This window comes from Chrysemys picta, chromosome 2, assembly GCF_011386835.1.
Source record: "Chrysemys picta bellii isolate R12L10 chromosome 2, ASM1138683v2, whole genome shotgun sequence".
Classification (NCBI taxonomy): Eukaryota; Metazoa; Chordata; order Testudines; family Emydidae; genus Chrysemys; species Chrysemys picta.
This window is the reverse complement of record NC_088792.1, coordinates 221,974,753-222,000,290: the sequence shown is the minus strand read 5'-3', so window position 1 is coordinate 222,000,290 and position 25,538 is coordinate 221,974,753. Positions and strand designations below refer to the sequence as shown.

General features: G+C 41.0%; 1 protein-coding gene across 13 annotated transcripts in view; it reads left to right on the top strand.

The window, feature by feature from the left end:
• The window catches only part of RB1CC1 (RB1 inducible coiled-coil 1), a 195,718-nt gene that overhangs the window by 144,967 nt on the left and 25,213 nt on the right, over window positions 1-25,538 (top strand). For 9 of the 13 annotated variants that reach the window (XM_065585532.1, XM_065585534.1, XM_065585535.1 and 6 more), the window contains 5 exons: window positions 8,528-8,687; window positions 11,245-11,353; window positions 11,487-11,727; window positions 18,423-18,477; window positions 20,220-20,267. In XM_065585532.1, coding sequence (XP_065441604.1) covers window positions 8,528-8,687; window positions 11,245-11,353; window positions 11,487-11,727; window positions 18,423-18,477; window positions 20,220-20,267 — 613 coding nt within the window. Of the gene's footprint in view, window positions 1-8,527; window positions 8,688-11,244; window positions 11,354-11,486; window positions 11,728-14,063; window positions 14,190-15,570; window positions 18,098-18,422; window positions 18,478-20,202; window positions 20,268-25,538 lie in introns of those variants that run through there. The other 4 variants (XR_010598864.1, XR_010598863.1, XM_065585536.1 and 1 more) reach the window with 3 other exon arrangements.

The following is a 25,538-nucleotide window of genomic DNA, read 5'->3' as shown; positions in this document are numbered from 1 at the left end:
AGGTGCTTCCTTCATTTTACGCTGGCCAGCACCATTTCCAGTTCACGGCATTGCTATTCGGTCTCTCGTCAGCCCCAGGAGCGTTCACAAAGTGCATAGCACCAGTGTTGTTCAAATTTACCCGTTCCTCAATGACTGGCTAATAAAGGGTTGATCCCAGGATCAGGTGCAGCAGCATCTTGATCTGGTTTGTTCCTTCTGTCGTGACCTAGGGCTGTTAATAAATGAGAAAAAGTTGACCTTAATCCCAGTACAATTCATAGAGTTCATTGGAGCGGTCCTCAACTCTACTCAGGCCAGAGTCTTCCTCCCCAAGGCTCGGTTCCAAGCCATGGCAGACCTCATCTTGTGCATGCAAACCCAACCTCTTCCCATCGCTCACACGTGCCTGCACTTGTTAGGCCACATGGCAGCCTGCACTTATGTGGTATGGCACGCGCGGCTCCACCACAGGCCCCTGCAGGCATGGCTGACATCAGTCTACGTCACCCAACAACCACAGTATGGACTGTGTGGTCAGCGTCCCGGATCATGTACTGTCATCACTCACCTGGTGGCAGAGTCCTGCATTGGTGTAGGAGGAAGTTCGCTTCGTGGCTCCATCCTCGTCCTCCACCCCCCTGTCTCTGAAGCCTCAGACCTAGGGTGCGGAGCCCACCTGGGCAATCTCAGCATGCAAGGTTGTTGGTTGAGTTACGTACGATTGCTCTCTACACATCAACGTCCAGGAGCTCAGAGCGGTTCGCCTGGCCTGACAAGCCTTCCTACCTCACTTAAAAAATAGGGTGGTCCAGGTCCTGATGGACAAAACAGCGGCTATGTTCTCTATCAACAAGCAGGGCAGAGCCAGATCATCTGCCCTTTGCCAGGAAACCCCTCAGTCTCTGGAACTACTGTATACATACAACACGGCACCCATCTCATAGGCCCCCGGGGCCCGGAATGCTTTGGCAGATCACCTCAGCAGGACCTTCTCATCTCGCCATGAGTGGTCCCTCCACCTGGAAGTGATCAGCTTCATCTTCCAGAGGTGGGGAACTCCCCAGGTGCATCTGTTCACGTCCAGGCAGAACAGGAAATGACATGTTTTCTGCCCGATTCAGGGGATTGACAGACTCCCTGTTGGATGCTTTTCTACTCCTGTGGTCAGGGGCTTTGTTGTACACCTTCCCTTCAGTACCGCTGATTACAGAGGTACCTTCCCTTCAGTACCTCATGAAAATCAAGCAGGACAGGGCAAAGGTGATTCTCATAGCGCCGGCTTGGCCGTGCCAACACTGGTTAGGCATGTTGCAGTCCTCTGCATCTGAAAATGGCGGCACTGCACCTGATGGTTTGGCTGCTGCATGGTTAAATGTGGAGGAGCAAGAATGCTCGGCCGCTGTCCAGCAGGTCCTGTTGGGCAGCAGAAAGCCCTCCACCAGAACAAGCTACCTGGCCAAATGGAAGTGGTTCACTTGTTGGACCTCAGATAAAGGTATTCGGCCCGAGCAGACTTCGCTGCAGTTGATCCTGGACTACCTTCTGCATCTCAAGCTCCAAGGCCTGTCCTTTTCATCTATCAAGGTCCACTTGGCCGCTATCTTGGCCTTCCATCCACCGCTCGAGGGTAGGTTGGGTTTTGCCCAGGACATGACTTCCAGGCTCCTAAAGGGCCTCAAGCACCTCTGCCCGCACATCGGGGATCCTGTTCTGCCATGGAACCTGAATCTTGTGCTGTCATGGCTCACAGGACCCCCTTCGAGCCTTTAGCTTCCTGCTCTCTCCTTCTCCTTTCTTGGAAGGTTGCATTTCTAGTTGTGATAACATCCACCCACCAGGTCTCTGAGATTAGGGCGCTTACCTTGGAACTGCTCTATACGGTCTTCTACAAGATCCAGCTGCGACTGCACCCGGCTTTCCTGCCCAAGGTGGTCTCACAGTTGCGTACAGGCCAAGACATTTACTTATCTGTCTTTTTTTCAAAGCCACATAAATAGGAGGAGGAGCATAGATTGCATTCCCTAGTCTAGACATCAGGAGGGCGCTTCTACATTGAAAGGACTAAGCCATTCTGCAAGTCGGCGCAATTGTTCGTTGCGTTGGCTCAAATAATTTCTTCTTGGATCACTGCGTGCATTCGCTGCTGCTACGATCAGGCAAAGATGCTACCTCCAGCAATTGTAACCACCCATTCAACCAGGATGCAAGCCTCCTCGGCAGTTTTCCTAGCCCAACTGCCTATCCAGAACATCTGTAGGGCGGCCACCTGGTCATCCGTCCACATGTTCACGTCCCATTACACACTCGCTCAGCAGGCCTGGGATGATGTTGGTTTGATAGAGCAGTACTTCAAGCCGCTAGACTGTGAACTCCAAGCCCACCTCTGAGGATACTACTTGTGCATCACCTAGAATGGAATCGACATAGACTCATAGACTTCAAGGTCAGAAGGGACCATTATCATCTAGTCTGACCTCCTGAACAATGCAGGCCACAGAATCTCACCCACCCACTCCTGTAACAAACCCCTAACCTATGTCTGAGTTATTGAAGTCCTTAAATCATGGTTTAAAGACCTCAAGGTGCAGAGAATTCTCCAGCAAGTTACCTGGGCCCCATGCTGCAGAGGAAGGCGAATAACCTCCAAGGCCTCTGCCAATCTGCCCTGGAGGAAAATTTCTTCCCAATCCCAAATATGGCAATCAGCTAAACCCTGAGCATGTGGGCAAGACTCACCAGCCAGCACCCAGGAAAAAATTCTCTAGTAACTCAGATCCCACCCCATCTAACATCCCATCACAGGCCATTGGGCATATTTACCTGCTAATAATCAAAGATCAATTAATTGCCAAAATTTAGGCTATCCCATCATACCATCCCCTCCATAAACTTATCAAGCTTAGTCTTGAAGCCAGATATGTCTTTTGACCCCACTACTTCCCTTGGAAGGCTGTTCCAGAACTTCACTCCTCTAATGGTTAGAAACCTTCGTCTAATTTCAAGTCTAAATTTCCTAATGTCCAGTGCAAACACTTGAAGAAAAAACAGTTAGTTACTTACCTTATTGTTATTCTTTGAGATGTGTTGCTCATGTCCATTCCATTGCCGGCCTTCTACCCCTCTGTCGGATTAATCGGCAAGAAGGAACTGAGAGGACATAGTCGGCAGTGCCTAATATACCAATGCATGAGCGCAGCACTCAAGGGGGTGCTACAGCCAACCCTACGGATACTGCTAAGGCAAAAATCTCTGACTGTGTACATTGGCGTGCACACACCTATAATGGAATGGACATGAACAACACATCCTGAAGAACAACAGTTATGAAAAGTTAGGTAACTGTTTTTTCCTGTGTGCGTGCAGTGGCTCAGAACTCCCCCAGGAGTATGTTTAAATTTTGTTCTTACGCTGTTAAACTACTTCAAATTAGCAAAAATGTCATTTGTAAATGAATTCATTCCATACTATTATGATACTGATATAATTCCAGTGCGGTTTGACTAAAACCTTAAAATATTTTCTGGCATCCCCTTTCTTGTCCTTCACTCTCTCTGATTGTACGTGGAAAAACAGTACTAAAACAATTGAGACTGTTATTTATTGTGTATTAAAACAAAAGATTTCAGGAATAATGTGTGTGACACTCGGCTACATGGACCACAAAGTCAGCATAGGAAGGAAAACAGGGTCAGAATAGGATGAACAAATTCAAAGATGTTCAGACAGGGTCCAGATAAAGAGAGGAGAGTCAGTAATTGGATAAAAAACTTTAGGAAGCTGTGCATGGCCATAACATGTAGCAGTTCTCCACATGCCTGGACTTACTACTTCTGAGTTAGAGCAGAAAAAAGGGAAAGTTGAAGGCCGGATAAGGCTATCGAAGAATTTGGACACAAGATAAGATTGGCAATGCTGGAGCCAATTCAGAAAAACTGCCCAGAGCCAGAACACCAAACATAACAAAAGCAAGACAAAGACAGTCTGTGACTATAAAATGTTGTATTGTAATTCTTGTGTAACAACAGGGTGGGTGAAAGAAATAGTATGTATACCCTTGTACCTTGAAATTAAACTAAGGCCTGGGGTCTTATTTTAGTTTTATCAATTACATACAACAGATTGGTTTTGTTTTTTTGGAAAAATATGGCTTAGGTTAGACATTGGCATGCTTCTAGAAAACCAGCAATGCTGCAATGTCTGAGATTTTTTTTTCAGGAAATAGAAGACTAATTATGGTAAGTTGCTGGACAGGAGACAGTTGATAAAGGCTTAAGGAGAGAAATCTGGGAAAACCATGCAGATCAAGGAGACAGCACAGGTTTTCAAAAGTAAATCATATGAAATCATACAGGAACTATGGGACTGTGAAAATAGGATCAGGAAACTGGATGCTTTTGGTGGTGGAGAAGATATAGACTTATAGGTTGAAAAGAATAGGAAAAATGACTTTGTTTTGAATTTGTGTACAGAAAATTTTCTTACTGTCAAATACATTTAAGCAAAATACACCTCTATCCCGATATAACGTGACCTGATATAACACGGTTTCGCATACAACGCAGTAAAGCTCTGACATGCTGCTCTGAGCAGCGTGTTAAGGGTGCTGGGCCAAGGCTGAGGGGTTGGATAAGGGGCAGAGGGTCTCAGGGGCTCCCCCCTCTGCAGGGTCTAGGAGGCAGGAGCTGTGGGGGAGCAATTTTGGGGGCCCCGCAGCCCCAGAGTGGCCCAAGGGGATTAACGGGGGGCCAGGCGCAGCCCGCTTCGCTTCCCTCGCCCCGGCCACAGCCATGTCGCTCGGGGAGGGGGGGTTGGGGAAAGGGATCCCCCCCACGCTCACCGGCAGCGGCGGAAGTGGAGCAGCCCGCTCCACTCCGCCAGCTCCCAGACGCGGCACTCTGCTTCCAGTCACAGATGAGTGCGGGACCTTTCCCCACCTCCCACCCGACCCCCCAGTGACATGGCTGGGGCTGGGGCAAGGAAAGCGGAGCGGGCTGGGGCCACATCGCTCCGCTTTCCGCCGCCGGTGAGTGTGGAGGGCATCCTTTCCCCACTCACCGGCGGCGGGAAGCGGAGCAGCCCGGCCCCAGCCCGCTCTATTCCGCCAGCTCCCAGCCGCGGCGCTCCGCTTCCCTCCGCAGGTGAGTACGGGGGGCGTCCTTTCCCCAACCTCCCCAAACTCAGTAGCAGGAGGAAGCGGAGCGCCACAGCTGGGAGATGGCGAAGTGGAGCAGGCTGGAGCCACATTGCTCTGCTTCCTGCCGCTGCCGGTGGGTGAGTGCCTGTTGGGGGCGGGGTGTGTGGATAGGGGTTGGAGCAGTCAGGGGACAGGGAGCAGGGGGGTTGGGTAGGGGGTGGGGTCCTTGGGGTGATTAGGGACAGGGGTCTCTGGAGGGGGCGGTTAGGGAACAAGGAACGGGGGAGCGGGAGCAAAGCAAGTTCGATGGTCTCACCTATAACACAGTGAGATTTTTGACTCTTGAGGACCATGTTATATCTGGGTAGAGGTGTATGTATTATATTTGTTTAAACTCATGAGGAAATGTGAACGGCTTCTGGGAACAAAGGGTAAACATGTATATATGTTTTAAGGGATATTGAAAGCAATCTGCCAAACAGTTTTTAAAAATTGAACTTGTACCCTATTTTTTTGGTTCCTTCTGACTTTTTAAAAATAACAGAAAACCCTCCCCAAAACTAATTGGCTGCAAAAAAGAAATAAGGGGAAATATACCAAATGCTCCCCTGCCTCCTTTTCCTATTGCTGCATCCATTTACCAAATGGTGGAAGTGAAAATTGATGATGGAAATTGATACATAGGTGTGACAAGAAAAAGGTCTAAACTACATAATCAGATTATGATTATGCACGATCACTTTTCACATTTAAATAATATTTTGGAGCACTTGTGTGTATGCGTACATACATACATAATTTGGACAAAGCCCATTCTTACTTTTTTGACCAGATGTTCTATTTATTCTGGTATATACGTCAACGAGGGGAATGAGTTGTAAGCTCCATTGAATGATTTATTGTTCTTTGTCTCATTTTAAAGTACATATGAAATTAAGAAAGCATCCTTGTCTCCTTCTTAAGGAGGATGCCAAATGCTCCTTTAATCATAGGGCATGTATTTGCTATCTGAGTGCACTTCCGTATTTCAGAATTACATCCTACCCTGATATAACGCGGTCCTCGGGAGCCAAAAATCCCTACTGCGTTATAGGTGAAACCCCATTATATCGGGGTGGCAGCAGCAGGGCTCGAGCGGTGATTTAAAGGGCCCGGGGCTCCCCACGACGGCCAGAGCTCCGAGCCGGCCAAGCCCCGCTGCCGCAGCTCCGGAGTAACAGCAGCAGGGCTCCAGCGGTGTCTGTCACAATTAGGTTGTATTCTCTGAACATTGACAAGTTTAGAATTTATATATAAAGCCCTACTTAATTTGTGATATTGCAAATCCTGCAATATCAGGCTTCCATCGCAGTTTTGATTTTAATTAGCTTACTTTGCACAGTCCACAATTTTGCATATATTTTGAGGTTTACAACACACACTTTTCTTCCATTATTAAAGTAGAACCCCATTTATCTGAGCTGTCAGTGGCTGAGGCTTGGGCTGTCAGCCCTGAGCATTAATGACTGGAATATAGTTGCAGCAAAATGTCTCGTTATCAAAAACAATTAGCAAGCATAATATTTGAGTGCTTATATTGTTCAAGCAATTTTTTCTTAAACAAATAGGTCTTCCCTGGCTTTTCCAAATTACTGCAATTAATAAAGGTCCGTTATTACTTTTCTGCAATTTTCCATGTCTTGTCCGCAACTCAGCTACAATTATTTGACAATCATCCCGTGATTCAAATAGGGCTCTAATTATATAACAGTGAGGAAGAATATTCAGTTGTGTCACACAGGGAAAACCAAATAACTTTCAGTGTGATACAGTGGATCAAAAACAAGGTGACAAAAACAATGAGTTAAACAGTCTGTCTGCCTGGTAACCTAAATCAGTAAGATTAAGAAAAATCAGCCAAATTGTAAAACATTTATAATTTAATGTAGGTTAATTCCTCCATGAGTCGCATCTCCCATGCTTTGCATGAATAATTGCTAAAAGTGGGACTAGAGAGGCTCCACTAGCATGCTGTAACAACCACTTTTATAGTAGTCATGATTGACAGATCAACCTTTCACAGTAGCTGGATGGTATTCATACCAATTTCCATACATTTAAAAGTGCCAGCTGTTAAGTTACAATGCCAAAAGACATTTATATTAGTGTTCTTTGTTTTAAGAAGTCTTTAAAAAGAATAAATTCTGCAAAACTTATCCCCATAGTGTGAGCTCTTCTGTTCAGGCATAAATTACTATTACCTCATCCCAGTCATAATTGTTACTATTCTATTACTATTTGCTCCTACAGTTATGTGATTGGCTTGAAATCTAAAAATAGAGTTTAATAAATGAACCCTTTATTTAGGAGTGGCAGGAAATTTTGAATTGCATCCCTGGCTTGTACCGTTTGAGGGAATGTTTAACTTAGATGTTTTAACACGTCTGTGTACATTTCTAACAGCATTGTTAAGCAACAAGTTTTGACAGCAGCACAAACACTGAAAAAGTATGTAAAAATATTCTGTGAAACTTGTGCAAGAGACCATCACCCTGACTAGAAAACCTGTCTAAAGAGATTGCCTCAATCTCCCCATTTTGATTAAATTTCGACTCCTTTTTATGTTAGAAGACTATCTTCATTGAGAAGTCAGTTTTTGTTGATTCTTTCAAATGGCTTTTGAAGAAAGGTGTTACTGTATAATGGAAATTAGATTTTTAAAAAGGCACATTCTATGATTGCAGTGGGAAAGGCATGTATCTCTAAAGATACAGTCCACCAGGATTCTCACTCCTGAATTTCAGTTTCTCAGGACTTCCCTAGCTTCTGAAGTTTTTTCATCCCTAAGGACAGCAGTAATAATACGGAATGTAAACCAGACTGCTTACTGGCAGTTGCCCACAGTCCTCAAAGCTGAATTTCTGCCCTTGGAACCTTTTAGTCAGTTCCTTTTGAGCACCATCAATGAAACATGCTCAGGAGCTGTCTCTTTTATGTCCCAGTCTTCCAGCCAGTCTGTTATTAATAAAGAAGAGCTCACTTCAGCACTTTAAAGACTTTCAGTGACTATCCTCAGTCTCTTGAGACTTATTTCTCAATGCTTTGCTGCTTGTTTTGACATCTAATTCCTATACTTCAAAGCTTGCTTTGCAATTTAGTGTTACTTTTCAGCAATATAATGCCTATTTTTAGCACTTTCATGCTTACAGACTTAAACACTTAGCTTTGGTGTCCATGTTTCAGTGCTGTTGCTTCATATTTCATGGCTTCAGGCCATGTCCATGTAGCCGAACAATGACTGTAATGGACAAGCATATCCACTGCTCTATCTTTGGAGCAGGGACTCATCAGGTTTTTCTTTGCTTGTGTTTATCTGTTCTTGAACTGTATTTCTGTAATACATATTTAAATTCTAAAAATTTTCTTTTAAAGTCCTTCCATTGAATTATCTGCTGCATCAAGCTTGGTTATTGAGCTTCAAGAAAAACTTGAGGAAGAGAAAATAAAATTTTTGGAGCAACTTGAAGAGCAAGAGAAAAGAAAGAATGAAGAAATGCAAAACTTTAGAATGTCTCTGACTGCAGAACAGCAGGTAAAGGAGTCATCAAATTTGATATGTTCTTTCTGGGATTTTAGAGATTTTTGATTTTTGCTATCTCTAGTTTGCCATCTGGTACTTCCTAAATTCAGATTGTCATCTGACAACATATTATATAAAATTATATTACATTTCATGGTTCAGGAACTTAATGGACTTTTATAAGCACGTTCTCTGGGACTTGGGCGAAAGGAATCCAGTTTAGGGGAAGTGTTACTATGTCATTGTTTTTTCTATAAGCTCGTGTTACCATAACTCTTCTCCAGCCAAGAGGGCTAAATTTGAGCTCCAAGGTAAACTCCATTAAACGTAACTTCTTATGAGCCATCGAACTTAACTGCAAAGTCTCTCTGAGCAATATTAAACTCTCTCTTTCCAACACCAAGCAGTTCGTTATCACATGACTGTTCCCAAACAGCCAGTTCAGGTAGAGACTGAGTTTTAGAATCAATTCGAACCTCCAACTTTGTATTTCACTGTAGATTTATAAACATCGCTCTAGGCACCCATCCTATGCTAGTCAATAAATTAAAATACAAAACCACCAAAATAAGATTGGTCTCATAAAAATATCCTCCAACTCCTACCATCCCCAAAAGTATTTTAAAACAATTGATTTTGCAGCATGGTTAGAAAGTCAACAAATGTGGGCTCTGGTGGACCAAGGGTGAAAGTGAGGGTTACAAAGTCAAAGACTCTTTGTGGAGCATGCCCTGCCTTGCAGCTTCCTCTCACTAATAGATTGAAAAGGGAACTCCACTTGAGCACCTCTTCCGGTTTCAGCAACATCAGTATGGGACAAGGACTGAGGCACAGCACTATTTCTAGTCATTTGAGCCATCCAGCTTTTTGGACTATAGCCATCAATTGCTAGGGGCAGAAAGAGGAGAAGTGGGTAGAATCTTCATGGACAAATGAACATTTTCTAAAAATGTGGGTGTGCAAATATACTGAAACCAGAGCAGATCTTACACAGCAAATAATCTGAGCACTAACAGATATAGAAGTGTTTGACATCTACATTCATTTTCAGTGTTGTAGGCTGTGAATGGAGTGCAGAATGTCACTGCCCATCCATGTGTCCTTTTTAGAGGATTTTAATTAAGATTTCATGGCCATAGAACAGATGATAATTAATAACATTCTGTACAATAAGTTGACTTTTATAAGATTTCTCTGACCTTAGTGTGTCAATACATAGCATGCCATTTTTCCCATCAGCAGCAGAGCATTTGAGGAAAGATCTCCCTGATGGCATTCTGTTACAATCTCCACTCTTCATTTTTTTCGGGGCAGTTTGTTTTCACATGCTGCAAATCCCACAAAATGTAGCATCTTTCCTCCTGTTTAAAATGTATTGTAGCAGCAATGTATCTGATTGGTATAGCAATCACTGAACCTTTTTGGCAGTTTTTATTCATCTGTGTTCAGTATCTTTAGAAAATTACTTGTTGGTTTAGTTTGTAGTGAACTATATGAAGTTTGCTTTATTATATCTATAGTAGCACCCAAAATGTGCTATATACTGTACAGACACAGGGAAGACAAATTCCTTGCCCCCCAAAGAGCTTACACCTTTAAGGTATGCAGATAGATGATGACTTGTGAGGGAAAGGGATACAGCTTACTAAACAAGTCAAGGTGATGACTGGCACACATCTGTCTAGTTTCATTTCTTAATTTTTTTTATTATGTAATGACTACCTCCAGTTGCCCCTCTACTAGGTTATTAGTTGGTGATGGGGATTTGAATGGAAAGCTGTAAAGTGAAGACAAGAAGCTTGAACTTGATACAGTGCAGAAAGGGAAAGCCAATGAAGTGATTCATGGAGGAGGGTGACATGGGCAAATAATTGCATGAGACTGTCTAGCAGTTGTTTTGTTAAAAGTTGTTAGTTTGTGCTAATTAGTCAGGACTCTTACTAATTTGTGTTAATTAGTCTGAACACCTGCTTGGCATTGGGAAATACTGCCTTCCAAAACTTCATGCAGTGCCTTGAAATCTATTTCAAGTTCATTCAAAGTATTAATATTTTAATGTGGTCATATGAATACCACATTTTGCTTATCTCTAATTGTAAATAACTTGGTTTAGTACAAGATCCTACAGCATCCACTCTAGTCTTAAAGAATAACTGGTTCTGAGAACAGTGTGTTACTGGATTTGTCAAGAACCAGAAATGTACAGATTCAGTGTTTTAATTTAATTGTATTCTTGAATACAAAGGGCCTTATTCACACCTAATATATTTCTTGTGATTATTTCATTAGGACTACAAATGTACACCACATCTCACAAAACAAAATTAGAACCAGTCCTAACCCAAAAGCCCTCATAATTGAACTCCAATTAAAACAAGCAGGGAAACATTTCCAGTATATGTATCCTTTTATCAAAAATGTACTTATTTAAGCTGATTTCCTTGCCTTTCAGTTTAGTTTGGGAAACTGCAAATGACAATACTGTGGGTTCTTCCTTGTTTTCTGTCTTACTTGTGTTGCTTTCATTTAGACTGTACTACTTCTACCTATGCTATTTCTGATTTTTCAGACCAATTTTAACACCGTGCTGACAAGAGAAAAAATGAAGAAAGAAAACATAATAAATGATCTTAGTGACAAATTAAAAACAATAACCCAACAGCAGGAAAGGGATAAGGGTAAGTAAATATTCTGTGAACACTGATAGATTTTGAAATAGTCTACATTCAGTTTCAATCCAAAGAATTGTTATAATATCCTGAGCTGCTTTTTTTAAAATAAAAATCTTTACATGTTTCTATTATCATCTAGATTTGATTGAAACACTTTCTGAAGATCGTGCTCGATTACTTGAAGAGAAGAAAAAACTTGAAGAAGAAGTGAATAAGATGAGAAGCAGTAATTTTATTCCATCAGCTTATTTACCTACAGCTTCAGAATCTTGTGAAGCCTGTGCACCTGATCTCCCAGCTGAAACAGAAAGAGTGGCTTCAGAGATTACAGATGAAGGAAGGCTGGATTCAGCAATGGAAACTAGCATGATGGCTGTACAGTAAGTATATAAGAGGCATTATATTAAAATATGTAGACTATATTTAGATCATTACACCAGTGTATAGTTGAATATTTCAGTGTATCAATGAGCTGTTCAATTACTTCTTTTTACTCATCTGATGTTCTTGCTCAAAATGCCTTTTTTGAGATGCATGTATAAAATGTTAAAATATCACCAGCTATCAGAAATGTGTTTTTTAGTGACTTAGCAGAGAAAGAAGTTAGAGCAGTGATTCTCAACCCATGGCCCAGTCAGCACACTGCTGCGGCCCATGTGACATCCTCAGGGCTGTAACTAGGGTGGGGTGGGAGGAGCACTTGCCCCAGGCACAGAACCAGTTTGGGGGCGGGAGGGTAGAGTAAAAATGGGGCGCACAGGATCGGACTCAGCATTAGCTCCCCAGCAGGATCAGGCCCAGCGATATCAGCCGTGTCCCCAAGCCCCCACCCCGAGCAGGATGAGGCCCAGCCACACAACCAGCAGCAGCGTGGGAGTGAGGGTGGCAGTACACCATGCCATGCCACTCTTACAGTAAATGATGAATTTTTTGACTTATTTTACTAATTTAAAATTCTCTTGGTATATATTTGCCAGTGTTGAAATGAAAGGTACTATATCGATTCGAATTGTATTGCTGTCATATAACAAATACTAATCTTAGTAGTAGTATATATACTGTGTGGATGCGGCCCACGTAACACATAGAAAGCTGCATATACGGCCCACAATGGTAAATAGGTTGAGAACTACTGAGTTAGAGGCTAAAAAATGGTAAAGTGAGGATGAAATAGGCTTCAGTGAGTAGATGAACGTTTTAAAGCTGAGCAGTAGAAAAGCAGTAATATACACTTTGTCCCACACACTGATGAAGTAGACAGACAAGTGGCAAGGGATGCGATTGAATTAGGCTGCAACTCTTACTATCTTCAATTCATCTGGGAACTATTTGGCAATAACTCTTATGGGCAGGTCATCGCTCCTTCCTTAATTATTTCCACCTGGTTGGAGGCTGCTGTCATCCCCCCACTCCTCCACACTTGGTACCATGGTTTTAATTCGTTTTTTCAAGATAGTGCAGGTATGTCTCCCCTAGCTGGAAATTACACCTCCAGCTCCAGTATAGACCTAGTCCAGTGTAAACATAGTCTTAAGTCCACTTATAATTCTGGTTTATCAGGGAACTGGACCCCTTATGGGGCAAGTAACTGCACTGGACACCTGCCACCTGTTAAGTTGCGATATCTTGATTCTTACATTCTGACTTAGCCTGTTGGATCCCTGAACTGCTCTGAGGAAGGGAAAAAACATGTCCTGTACCAGTCACTCTGGCAGTGAAGGAAACATTCCTTCCTTATCCCAAATAAAGCAATGCGAATAGCAAACCAAAAAAACATGGTCCTACCTTAATCCCAGGAGTGGGATCTACTAAACTGGATGCAAGACGGGGCTCCGGCCAGAGAAACAGGGCTCATCTACCCTTCTCCAGATGCACAGGGGCCAATGTCTTACATGAGCCCCACTAGTTTAGGTGTTTCTCCCCCATCTCTTAGCCCTGAGTGGGGGACAAGACCATGAAAGGAGCCATTACCCCTTTTTCCTGCCATTCCAGACAAAAACCCCAGCGGATGCATTCTGGTGGTCTATGGAGGACTGGCTCAGTATATGGTGCTGGCTCCTTGTTTGCAACTGCTAAGTAACATTAAAAGAATGTAAAACACAAATATGTTGCTCATATTACTTTTCCATGTAAACAGTTGTTGTAGTTGTCATAGGAAAGTTATTGAATCACCAGTGGTAGGTGAGATGGTCATGCATGTTGGGTATTTAGGAGAGATGATGAAGCCAGGCAATAACAAATGCGTAAAGGAGCCTGTTCAAGTCACTCCTTGTTAAGATTTATCCCCATTATTGGAAAAAAATTCAGGAACCTGGAATTGTAGCAGTTTTCCCTTTTAATCCTTTCAATCCTGTCATTTTTCTATTTATAGTAGTCTTACAAAAGAGACTCAAAATTTGATAGTTCTTAACCATTTACAGCAAATGTTTGTTATGCAGAAACCACATAAACTGGAGACCACAACCTTTCTGAAATAGTATCTGCAATCTTTAAAATTTATTGTTTTACATTGTTCTGAGTTGCTATGGTCTCTCTTGTTAAAATTTGCTTTGAAAGAAAAATCTCTTAAGTGCAGCTTATTTCACAGTTAACTGAAGAAATGCTAAATATAGAGGCATTAGTCTATTTCAGTAAATGACTAAAATTCTCAGCTCTCATTCATTTCCATGACTAATTATTCTTTTTTAATTTTTATTTTCTTTATTAAAAATTGCAGTTGTAGTGGTTCCCTCTGAGGCCCTAGCATCAGTAGGGTGATTCTTTCAGCACAGAGTGAATTAGGGTTACCGTTTCAGCCTGGAATCTGGATTTCCTGCATCTTCCTCATTTTGACAAGACATACTGTTTGTTTTGAATTTTACAATTATTTCTAATATTCGTTCCTGAACACTTTCTATATGGTTATCAGTTTCCTATATACTTCATTAAAATCAAAGTAATCTATTTTTATATGCAACACTGGAAAAAGGACTAGTTTGTTTTTGTTAGTAATTAAAATAAGTTGCTTTTACTGGTGGGGAAAAAAATATGTTGTCACTAACAACTAGTTTTCCTTGAATTATCTAAACATTACAATTTAGCATTAAAATGGGAGAGTAGTAATTCGACACCACAGTTTTTATTATGTAGATCTTTGACACTGTCAACATATGATTGCCTTAGTTATCTTTCACTGACGGTGGCTACAGTTGATAAACTGTTATAGGAGAGCATATTCCCATGTTAGATAAGAAATGAAGTATAGTGTCCAAAAGTTGGGTCCAAATTTGATGGGAAATGTACTAGTATTTCTCAAAAAAAGCACTCATTTTAAGCAGTCAGTAGTTTTGTTTTTCTTTAAAATTTAATTCAAAGTTTGGGGGGAGGGCATGCAGGGAGGGAAACTACTATGAAGTTGAAAAGGGAGGTAATTGTATTTCTACCCATATTTCTTCTCTTCTCCCTCTCCCACCTCTGTTAAAATAATCTTTCTTAACCATTCGTCCAACTATCACCCTGTACTTTTCAAATGCTTTCTGTGGTTCTCCCTTTTCCATCATCTCTAATTCTTGTTCTCGCCTATTAAGGCGCTTCACAACTCGACCTTTACCTGCTTATCTTTGCTTGTATTTTATCAAGTTGCCTATTCCTCCTCTCTCCACCAGTGATATCAGACTTGGCCACCTACTCGTTCACTCCTCCCATAAGCATCTTTGTACACTCTTCATCTTCATAGTTGGAATGCTTTCCTCAAGCTAATCTATAAAGCCATTAGACTCTCCTATTCCTTTTCAGTACCCTTTTTACCACCAGGTTTACAGGAAATTGGAATCTAAACTCCAAGAAAATTTGTGGCGACCGTGGGAGTGATTTTGAGTTTTACTTTAGCATACTTTTAATAGTGGTTTTTTTTCCTTATTTTTCTCTTAAAACAAATTCTCTTTTGCAAGATAAATGAACAAAGTACTTTATCCTTGCTTTTGTGTTTAGTGACCGTGTTAAGTAGTGTGCAGAATTCAGTCATTTCCAGTGGAATTCCCAGTATTTATTTGAAAATATTGAAATTGTACTCTCATATGCAATATATGAATTAATCTATATTTTGTCCAATGTGCAATGGATAAAATTTGCAGTTTGACTCCATCATGATTACATTTGTTCTGTGCATTGCTAAAGAGAATGTGACTTTTACTCTGAAACTGCCCTGTGTTCATAAGCAGGCATTCTCAACCTTTTTCTTTCAGAGGACCCCCTCCCCAACATACTATAAAACTTCATGGCCCAGTGAGAGGAGCCTCCGGGCATCAGCCATGGGGAGGGCTTCTGCCCCACAGGTATAGGGGGGGCACCTCAGGAGCTCCGTGGGGTTGTGAGGGCTTGGGGCTTCTTCCCTGTGAGAAGGGGGGAATGGGGTGGCTCAGGGTGCCAGGGCTCAGGGCTTCAGCCCTGGCTTGCAGTGGGGCTCAGGGCTTTTGCCGTGGCTCAGGACTCCGAGCTTCAGCCTCCAGGCTGACCAGCCCTGCCTCCTTTTTCAGGAACAGAAAGAACATAGACCACCCAGAGCCGTACATTTACAAGGCAGAGATCTCCCCTGGCCCATTCACAGAGTAAATCGCTCAAACACATACACACCACAGAAATGAGGATCTCTCAGAATATCGTGGGTCTCATTTTTTTTTTCTCCCTCCTCACCCCCACCAGTCCCTTAGTGGCTTCTAGCCCCTCCAAATTAATCTCATGAGGGTTATTTTGTTTTTTTGGGGTGAGTAGAAACAATTCCTATAGGGCTTCATGTCTCAAATGTTAAATTGGAGAGAGAGAATCCCCATGGCCCAAGCACATTTCTCAGGACAGCAGAAGACACAAGAGGTTCTCTTTTTGCTGTGCAAATAATTCAGTCAAGAATCTGAGACCAACAGGCTGAAAAGGAAAATAGAATATCCAAGTCAACATTGATCCTCTTTCCCTGATTCCAATCTAGCCATGAATGATCATCAAAGGAAATTAGGAAACATTCTGTTGTTCTTTATTTGAGACAGTATTTTACAATGTGATAGTCACAACTGACAGGGTTGAAAAAGAAGGAAACAACAAAAGCACCCTACTGCTTAAATAATTCCTTTCAAAATGTAAATGAGACAGGGCCCTTCATTCAAGGATGTTATTCAAGAGGAGTGGAATAACCCTCCTAACAATGGGAAACCCTTAGCAAATGGACCATAACATCTTACAAAGTTAGAGAGCCGAACACTTTTATCCAAGGTTGGAGTGATGGTAGCTGCCTTTGCAAGAGAGATGGTGATCCCAATCAAGCGGGGCTTGCTTCCAAAAGACTCCATCAACACAAAATTAGTCAGTATCCACAAGACATCCCACCCTCGGTGAAGCTCTATATAAGAGAGCTACAGATATTTTATTGAGCATCTTGGAACCACTCACCAGGCATGGCATGATGTCAAGTTTCTTCCCTCAAGTAATCCTCCATTAGAATGATGGACAGGGATGTAGAATGTATTGACAGGTTCCCCAGTTCAACTACAGAATCCTCGAGTACTGTGCTGGTACAAGCCTCTCTGAATGGAAAGCACACCCACATCATCTTATAGCCCAGAGTAGTAAGACTTTTCAAAACAACAGCAAGATTGGTTTTCCAAAAATGGGATTAGCCTCTTGTTTTACACGCTGTCACAACAGCACCCTTTGAAGCATAATCTCTGACTATAAGGACCTGTTAATTAGTCTCTATCATCTCTGTTACGGTGTTAGTCTCAAACTGGTGATTCTCTGAATTCTGGGATGCTGTTGTGTTTGCTTGATGAAAAAATGATGATCAGGATGCCAGAATAATTCCTAACACAGTTGGATTCTACTTTCCATATTTCTCAGGAAATTCTTTTCCTCCACCTACTCAAACACTCAACATTCCACAGAATACAGGCTTTAACATAAATTTAGATGCACTTGCAGCATTCCGAAGTATATTCCAAGAACACGCATTCAATCTTAAAGTCAACATCTGTAGTCATCTCTTTTTGCCAGATGCGCCCAGCCCTCTGAGTATCTAAAGCTACTCTGGACAGGTGGAGAAAAAAATTATAGAGTCGATATCATGCTAGTTGCTGAGGGATTTAGAGCTCATTCCTCATCTTCTATGATATCATCTTGGGGGAAAAAATGTCTTTGCAGATCTTTATTAAGATCTTTATCAAAGACTTCAAAATGGACTGTTTGGTACCTTTTGGTAGGAAGATGCTGCCAGAACCAGTTCCCAATGAATTTATAGCTCAAGGTACTTCTAATCTGTATTAACTCTTTTCCCTCCTCTTGCGCTATGTTTTATTGCTCATTACTTTCCCCACCTTGGGTTATGTTACAATTCAGAATCTTAAAATTTTGTGTCTGATAATTCCATAAAGAAAGTTAACATTTCATGCAATCTGACCTGCCCATATTGTCTTCATATTGGGAGCCAGGAAGTGATTTTATTTAGCAATCCTCTTTCCTTATGGGTGAAAACATTAAAGTTTTAATTATAATTGGTTTTATTTCTTACTAATTTGTCTTAAGTATTTCTACAGCTCTGGAAGAGTTCTAGCATATAGAAATGAGGAACTTTGATTTGTGCTGACTTCTCTAGAATCCCTTAGAAGCCTTTGAGATCCACATAGACCAAGACACAACACTACACATTAGTGATTGACAGATGTTAAACCCAGAAAGGAAATTCCTGGGTACTAAATTTTCCATTTAACTTGAACACACCATAATAAAGGAAAACTAAGAAATGGTAATGCTGGTGCATATACCAAGAAAAAACAGAACGGTAGCCATATTGATTCTTGCATCATAAGAAGGACAGCAGTATATGCTATTTGCCATTAAAATGGACAATTTTGCATTCAAATATATTCGAGTATTTCAAACAATAACCTCAAATGTTATATTATTATTATTCTATATGTTTTTAAATAGCACAAACACAACAGGAGATACAGCCATAAAACAGTAACTTTCAGTAGATAAACATTTTGGAAAAGAGAAAATTGCATTATTTCATAGTTTCTTAATCTCTCAAATGTTTTTCTTTTTTCCTTAGTGAAAACATCCATATGTTGTCTGAAGAAAAACAGAGGATAATGTTGTTAGAAAGAGTGAGTAGATTCTCTTCTATTATATTCACTCAGCAACTTAATGGTGTGTAAAGTGCTTTGAAAATGACTAGTACACGCGTAAAGTTCTGATGCAGTAAATGATTATTAAATTCTGGTGCACATGAGTATTTGCAAAGGAAAGTGCCTTTTCCAAGGAATAATGGGATTGATTTTCATTTACATTAAGAATAATTCACACCGTTCTCTTAGTGTACAGGATCTGAGAGTGAGTCTGTATATAATTTACTCCATCTTTAAGGACCACTTACACTTCACGATGTGTAAAGCAGACTTTGTATGAATGAGAATCGGGGCTAGTATTTCCATTTTAAGTAGCTGTAACACATTCTTGATTTGTTCACTGTATTGTTTGATCTTCTTATAGCAGAAAATTAATCAAGGAATTAACCAGTGCAAACATCTGGGTTTCCTAGAGAATAATAGATATTTACAGTAATATTAAAGGAAATAATTCCACCAAGTGATCAGAGATTAAATAAATTCCATGCAAGTGATTGCAGACCAATTTTTCTTTTCACATAGTAATCCAAGATGTGTTTACTCTTTTCAAAACAAGGCAAGTAAAACACTGATACACAAAGTATGAGAAATGCTTGAAACTAATTTCAGAAGAAACAAAGCAAAAGGATTTCATCCACTTCTCTGGCACTGTGTTAATTTATATCCTCTTAATTAAAAGTCTAATGTACTATAACCCTGGATGGACAGTTCTTTTAAAAAAAACAAAAACAAAAAAACTGACACTAGAACAGTTTTTCTTATAATGCAGCCCAATTATTTTGTGTGGGTTTTTTAAATGCAGTGTTTTAGTCTAGAATTTCTGTTCACAAATCAGGAAATTAGATTATTTCCCCTTTGTAAAGCATTCTTCTGTGTGTTGTATTTTGTATTCAAGTACTGCTTTGGACAGAGTTTCTGACTGATTGGACCGTGTCGGTGAAGTCACAGCTGTGTAACTACTCCCACTGGTGCAATGACTGGGAATATCATTGAAAATATCTGCTGTTTTTAATTGATTAGACTTTTTTTCTTTGAAGTACAAGTCTGAAAGCTTTAACAACCCACTTCCCATTTCCTTTTTTGTCTCCAGTCCCATTCCCACCTTCCTTTCTCTTCTTCAGAGTTAGGCTTAGTTTTTACTTCACTTAAAATTCTATTTTGAGCTTCACACCAGCTCCTAGTTCAGTATAATCAATCAGCAAAAAGAACAGGAGTACTTGTGGCACCTTAGAGACTAACAAATTTATTAGAGCATAAGCTTTCGTGGACTACAGCCCACTTCTTCGGATGCCACGAAAGCTTATGCTCTAATAAATTTGTTAGTCTCTAAGGTGCCACAAGTACTCCTGTTCTTTTTGCGGATACAGACTAACATGGCTGCTACTCTGAAACCTATAATCAATCAGATTATCTCTGTTTCATGGTTAAGCTGTAGTAAGAGCAGGGAGATGACACTTCCCCCAGTGGCTTGACAGCAGGTTCAGCGGCACCATGGTGGTTGCCAGTTTTTTTTTTAACTTTTAAATGTCTGTACCTTTTTGCTTGTGAGGAGATTATAAACGTTTTCCTAAAATTCTGAAACCTACAACAAAAAGTAGTTTGTGCATGGACAGTGCAGTGTTCATCAGTTCAAAACTATTTGGTATTTATTACAGTTTTATGCTATATAATGAACATAAATATTAAACTGGTTATTCATTTTAGATTACTGTCTCCTACAGACATTACAACTTAAAGAAGAGGAAAATAAGCGATTAAATCAAAGATTGGTAAGTACATTAAACATTTGTGCACTTGTCTGTTCATAAAATAGTTTTTTCAAAAATAAACAAGAATTTTAAAAATGTAAATTGTAATAATTCTCTGCACACCTTAGAGTTTAACATGCAAAGTAGAACAAAGTAAGGAAAAGAAAAAAATGGCAATGAGGAGTGATCTAATTCCATATAAGATGTTTTTTCATTGTTGGAGTAAGGGCAGTTTTCCATAGAAGAAAACTTGGAGGCAGCAGGGTGGGATGGAAGCAAAGGGAGACTTTTACTCTCACAAAGCATACAAACCAAACCAGTCTTTTGAAAAGACAGGCAAAAGCATTAACTCCAAGGGTCACATTTTTAATAAGGTAAACTTGCATAAATGCATGCACATGTGCACATCAGGCATTTGTGCAATTAATGGCCATTTAGTAACTACCTTTTGAAAAAAATGATTCAGATTATTTATGGACTATATTAGCTTTTTAAAAAATAAATTTTACTCAAAAGGGAGATTAGACCCACGTGAGGGAATGGAAATGAGACAGGAGACATAACAGCTTGCCGTATAATTCAGATGGAGTATGTGGGTAAGTCAGACTGCAACCCACATGACTTATATGGGGGTTAAGGTGACCAGATAGCAAGGGTGAAAAATCGTGACCGTGGGTGAGGGGTAATAGGCACCTATATAAGACAAAGCCCCAAATATCGGGATTTTCCCTGTAAAATTAGGACATCTGGTCACCCTAATGGGGGCATGCAATGCAAACTACTGCTCAGATTTCAGTTTAGGAGAGTAGGTGAAAAAAAGTTCTGAAGTTGGGGTAAGTATTGCAAGAAGATGGGAGGCTGGTCTTGGGTGCTTGACAAGGTTTGAGAATATTGGCCTAAAGAAGCAAGATGGATTGTAAGTACGTGATTTCTCATGGAGGAAGGTTGTCTCTTTCTGAATTTCCTGGATACTATCTGGCAACAAAATAAAGAAGTGCAAATTAAGACAAATCTTCTTAATTTTAGAGATTGCAGAATATATATTTAAATCTGCTTCATATCAAGCATTCAGAGTCCACTGTGTGATTTCCCCTTCCCAAGCAGAATGAGGAGCTGCCTGTACTTACATCTTTCATTTCCTGGCTACTAGAAAGGGAAAGACAGCCCCCAGGGGACCATGCTCAGATATCCATAGCAAAGCTGAAGCTTAAATTGAGGTTTCTTACATTATTTTATTTTAGTTGTAGGGGGGAGAGAGGAGAATTTGGTTGGATAACTTGAATTCTTTAATTCTGGTGAGCTTACTCAAGTTCATGAGTTCTTCAGCCACAACAACAAAAAAGTCCCAGTCTATATTTGATGACGTATTTGTTTCTATATGACTTAAATTTCTCTTGTACAGCAATATGTAAACTTTTTTGTTGCAAGCTATTGCATAATACACCTCATTCTTTTCCTTGTAAGTGCAGTTGATATTAATTATAGCATATGGCAAGAACTAGAAACAAAGTATAGGGAAAAAATCTACATTTAAAAAGGCAGCTGTGCTACAGCTGGTTAATAAAATATGGATGTCTTCAATTTCTTTCTAATTTACTTTGTCCAGTTATTTACTTTTTCTTTCCTTAAGGCCGAAGAGATTAATGTATAATTTATTTTGAAGTCTTGATAAATATGTATCATTGGAGCCAGATTACAGCTGGACCTGCATAGGTGCACCAGATAGGGGACAGGGTAGAACTGTGACTGAATAGTGGAGCCACTGCTCTTTCCAATGCCATCAGTGGAACTAGCTTTCTTAGTGAGACACAGAGGTGCAGAGTGAGGAGACAGCTGGCTGGGCTAGAAAGGAGTAGATGCTGCACTTCTTTGAAAGGATAGTGATGCTATTGCTCCATTGTAACACAGCCTCTCCACCTCCCGCCAATGCAGGACTATCGTTTAAAGGCACAATCCAGCCATCAAGATTGGGAATATTTTCACAAATTATGTATGAACTGAAATATATTACTCTGGGTTTGTGAAGTACTATGCACCTTTGTGGTCTGATGTAACCAATTGTTGGTAATTATGATATACTTTGCAGATCTGAATTCCTCACACGTTGTAGACAGTATTTTTTTTCTAATTTTTGTCCCCTTTAAAAAAAAATCTTGATTATATGTCCTAATATATATTGCCTGTTGTGTTACTGAAACACTAAAATTGACTTGTTGGGATAGCAATGATGGGATAGCAAGGGTTCTTCAGGGCTCTCTGTACATTCTCGCTGTATACTAATGGGATTGAACACGTCTGGAGCTGACTGCAGAACTGTATAGAAAAGCAATGCCTACTGGAAGGGCGCAGGAGCTCTCTACTCAGTTACTAGCCTGTCTTTAAAGAGAACAGTGGGTTTTCCATGGGCTCAAGCATCCAGGGAGCATATCCTAATGACCCTTCTTCCTGCTTCTGCAGGCTTGTGGGCTTCTGTCCCTTTTTATAGTTTTGTTTGCCCCTCCTGACCAAACAGGAGATGGAAGTACAGGACCCTAAAGCTGTGCTGGCAAGTTAGTTATTGCATCATGCGGACACATTGGGAGATCAAAGTTCATGTGCTCGAGCTCCCAGAACAACAGAAGGGAGCAATGAAATAGCGGTATGCTCAGTTCTTGAGAGGGGAGAATGCATCTCACTGCCTTTCCTCTTCAACAGCATTATATTGGGGGGAGGGATAGCTCAGTGGTTTGAGCATTGGCCTGCTAAACCCAGGGTTGTGAGTTCAATCCTTGAGGGGGCCACTTGGGGATCTGGGGCAAAATCAGTACTTGGTCCTGCTAGTGAAGGCAGGGGGCTGGACTCGATGACCTTTCAAGGTCCCTTCCAGTTCTAGGAGATGGGATATCTCTATTATTATTATTATTATTATTTGTGTAGACATGGGGGTGCTTTGAGTGATGGGATGACACCTGAGGACGTTCCACCAAGAGTTGCTACCACTGTCTTTTGTTGTCTTCAGTACTTTGAGAACTGAACCTTCTTAACACTTTTGTGACAGTCTGGTAAAGACTGGATTTAAAAATTATGCCTACTTGTGTGATAATTAAATTACCGTTTCCATCTGAATAGTTTGTTTTAATTAATGCTAGGAACACTGGTAAACAAAACCTCAAAACTCAGAATAGTCTTCTCATCCGCTAACCTTCATTTTGGCATAAAATAAATAGCAGATGTAAGACTCTTTCACAAATGCAGAGAACCTGAGGTAAGAAATAGAAAGCTTACTGTGAAATAGACAGTTAATAAAACTTTGGTATGACTTAACTAATGTAGAACACCTCTGTGTGTGTGTGTGTGTGTGTGTGTGTGTGTGTTGGTGGCAGGAAGGAAATATTAAAAAACAATGTCCCTATATATTAACTGTTTTGTACAGGTGAACCTCTTCAATTTATTAATTGTTCCCATCATTTCTTTTTAAAAAATCCATAATTAGATAATGAAATCTGTTTGCTTCAGAGGAAATTCCCATTTGTCAGTCACTCTGCTAAGGACCAAAAAAAAAAAAAAAACACCTCTGCTCATAAGGGGTTACTGACTAATGCTTTTAACCATCTTAATTTAAATGAAACAAGCACAGAAACAGTTTCCTTACCTTGTCAATTTTTTTTAACTTTCCCTTTATTTTCTTAGTAGTTTACATTTAACACAGTTGTGATGGCATGGCTAGAAAGGGTTAAACATCCTGCAAAATAAATAACCCTCAAAAGACATATGGAGAGATAATGTTTGTGTTTTTGTGTATTTACATATGTCTGAGTAGGGTGGACAATGTAATCAACAGTCCCTGTATGCTGTATTCTGATAATTCAGAGGTCAAAAGAACATCCTATCATTTAAATGAATCGTTAACATGGGATATCTCTGTATTCATCTCTCTTTGAAATGTATAGCACAGGGATCGCCAACCTTTGGCACGCGGCTCGCCGGGGTAAGCACCCTGGCGGGCTGGGCCAGTTTGTTTACCTGACACGTCTGCAGGTTCGGCCGATCGCGGCTCCCACTGGCTGCAGTTCGCCGCTCCAGGCCAATAGGGGCTGCAGGAAGGGCGGACAGCACATCCTTCGGCCTGCACCACTTCTCGCAGCCCCCATTGGTCTGGAGCGGCGAACCGCAGCCAGTGGGAGCCGCGATCAGCTGAACCTGCAGACGCGGCAGGTAAACAAACCGGCCCAGCCCGCCAGGGTGCTTACCCTGGCGAGCCGCAGGTTGCCGATCCCTGGTCTAGCAAATAATCTGTGAATGGTGGAGGAACAAACAAATTGCCTTATGTTAATTCTGTAGCTAAGGTACTGGTGATGGACCTCCTTCATAGTCATGCTAATTACCTTTTGAATTCCCTACTTGGCAAAAGACATGAAATTTTATAAAGATCCTTGGGTTCTGATTCTGTTATCTCGGATCTGCTTAAGCTTCATCTGGGGAAGTTTCAGTCGCAAGACTGAGGTCCCAGGTATGCTGGTACGCCTTGACTATGATATTTGGACATTGGACTGTAACCTGTGAACTATTTCTGAAAGAACTCTTTGCAACTACGAAGCCCACCATCTCTGCTATGAATCTGCATCTCAATGAATTGAACTCATGTCTGTATGTATATTGATCTTTTAACCATACTCTCTCTCTGTTTTTTAACAAGAATTGGCTGTAGCGTGTATTTGGGTAAGATCTGGAATTTAGTAACCTGGGAGGTAATGTGTCCAATCCTTTGGGATTGGTAGAACCTTTTCTTTTATATGATGAAATAAGATTTTCAGAAATCATCATATTTGACTTAGGTTCCTGGGTGGAGGCCTGAGGCTGGATCACTTTAAGGGAACTGTGTTGTTTGGACTTCTGAGTAACCAGTAAGGTAATAAATAAGATGTTTTATTCTGGCTTGGTAAATCTAGGTATTGGAATATCCACCAGCTTTTTGGGGATTGTCTGCCCCATTCTTTGCAGTTCACCCTAATTGAGTGACCACAGCTGACTCCCCACTAGGACCCTGGTCACAGTGGTGTAGTCGGCAGGATACACATTACCACAGGTTAATTGGGTTTTTGGATCAGAACCCACGCTTGTCAAAAAATTAATTTTGATATTGGAGAGTGTAAGGGTTAAAAATCAGTTACAGTGAGTGGCCCATGATCAAGATCCTGACAGAAAAGCCTGGAAGAATTGTGCTCACAGAGGGGTTGTCTTTTAAGAAAAAAGCTCCTGAGCAGGAACTGAAAAATCTATGAATTGCCAGTGATAAGGAAGCAGACCCAGCGA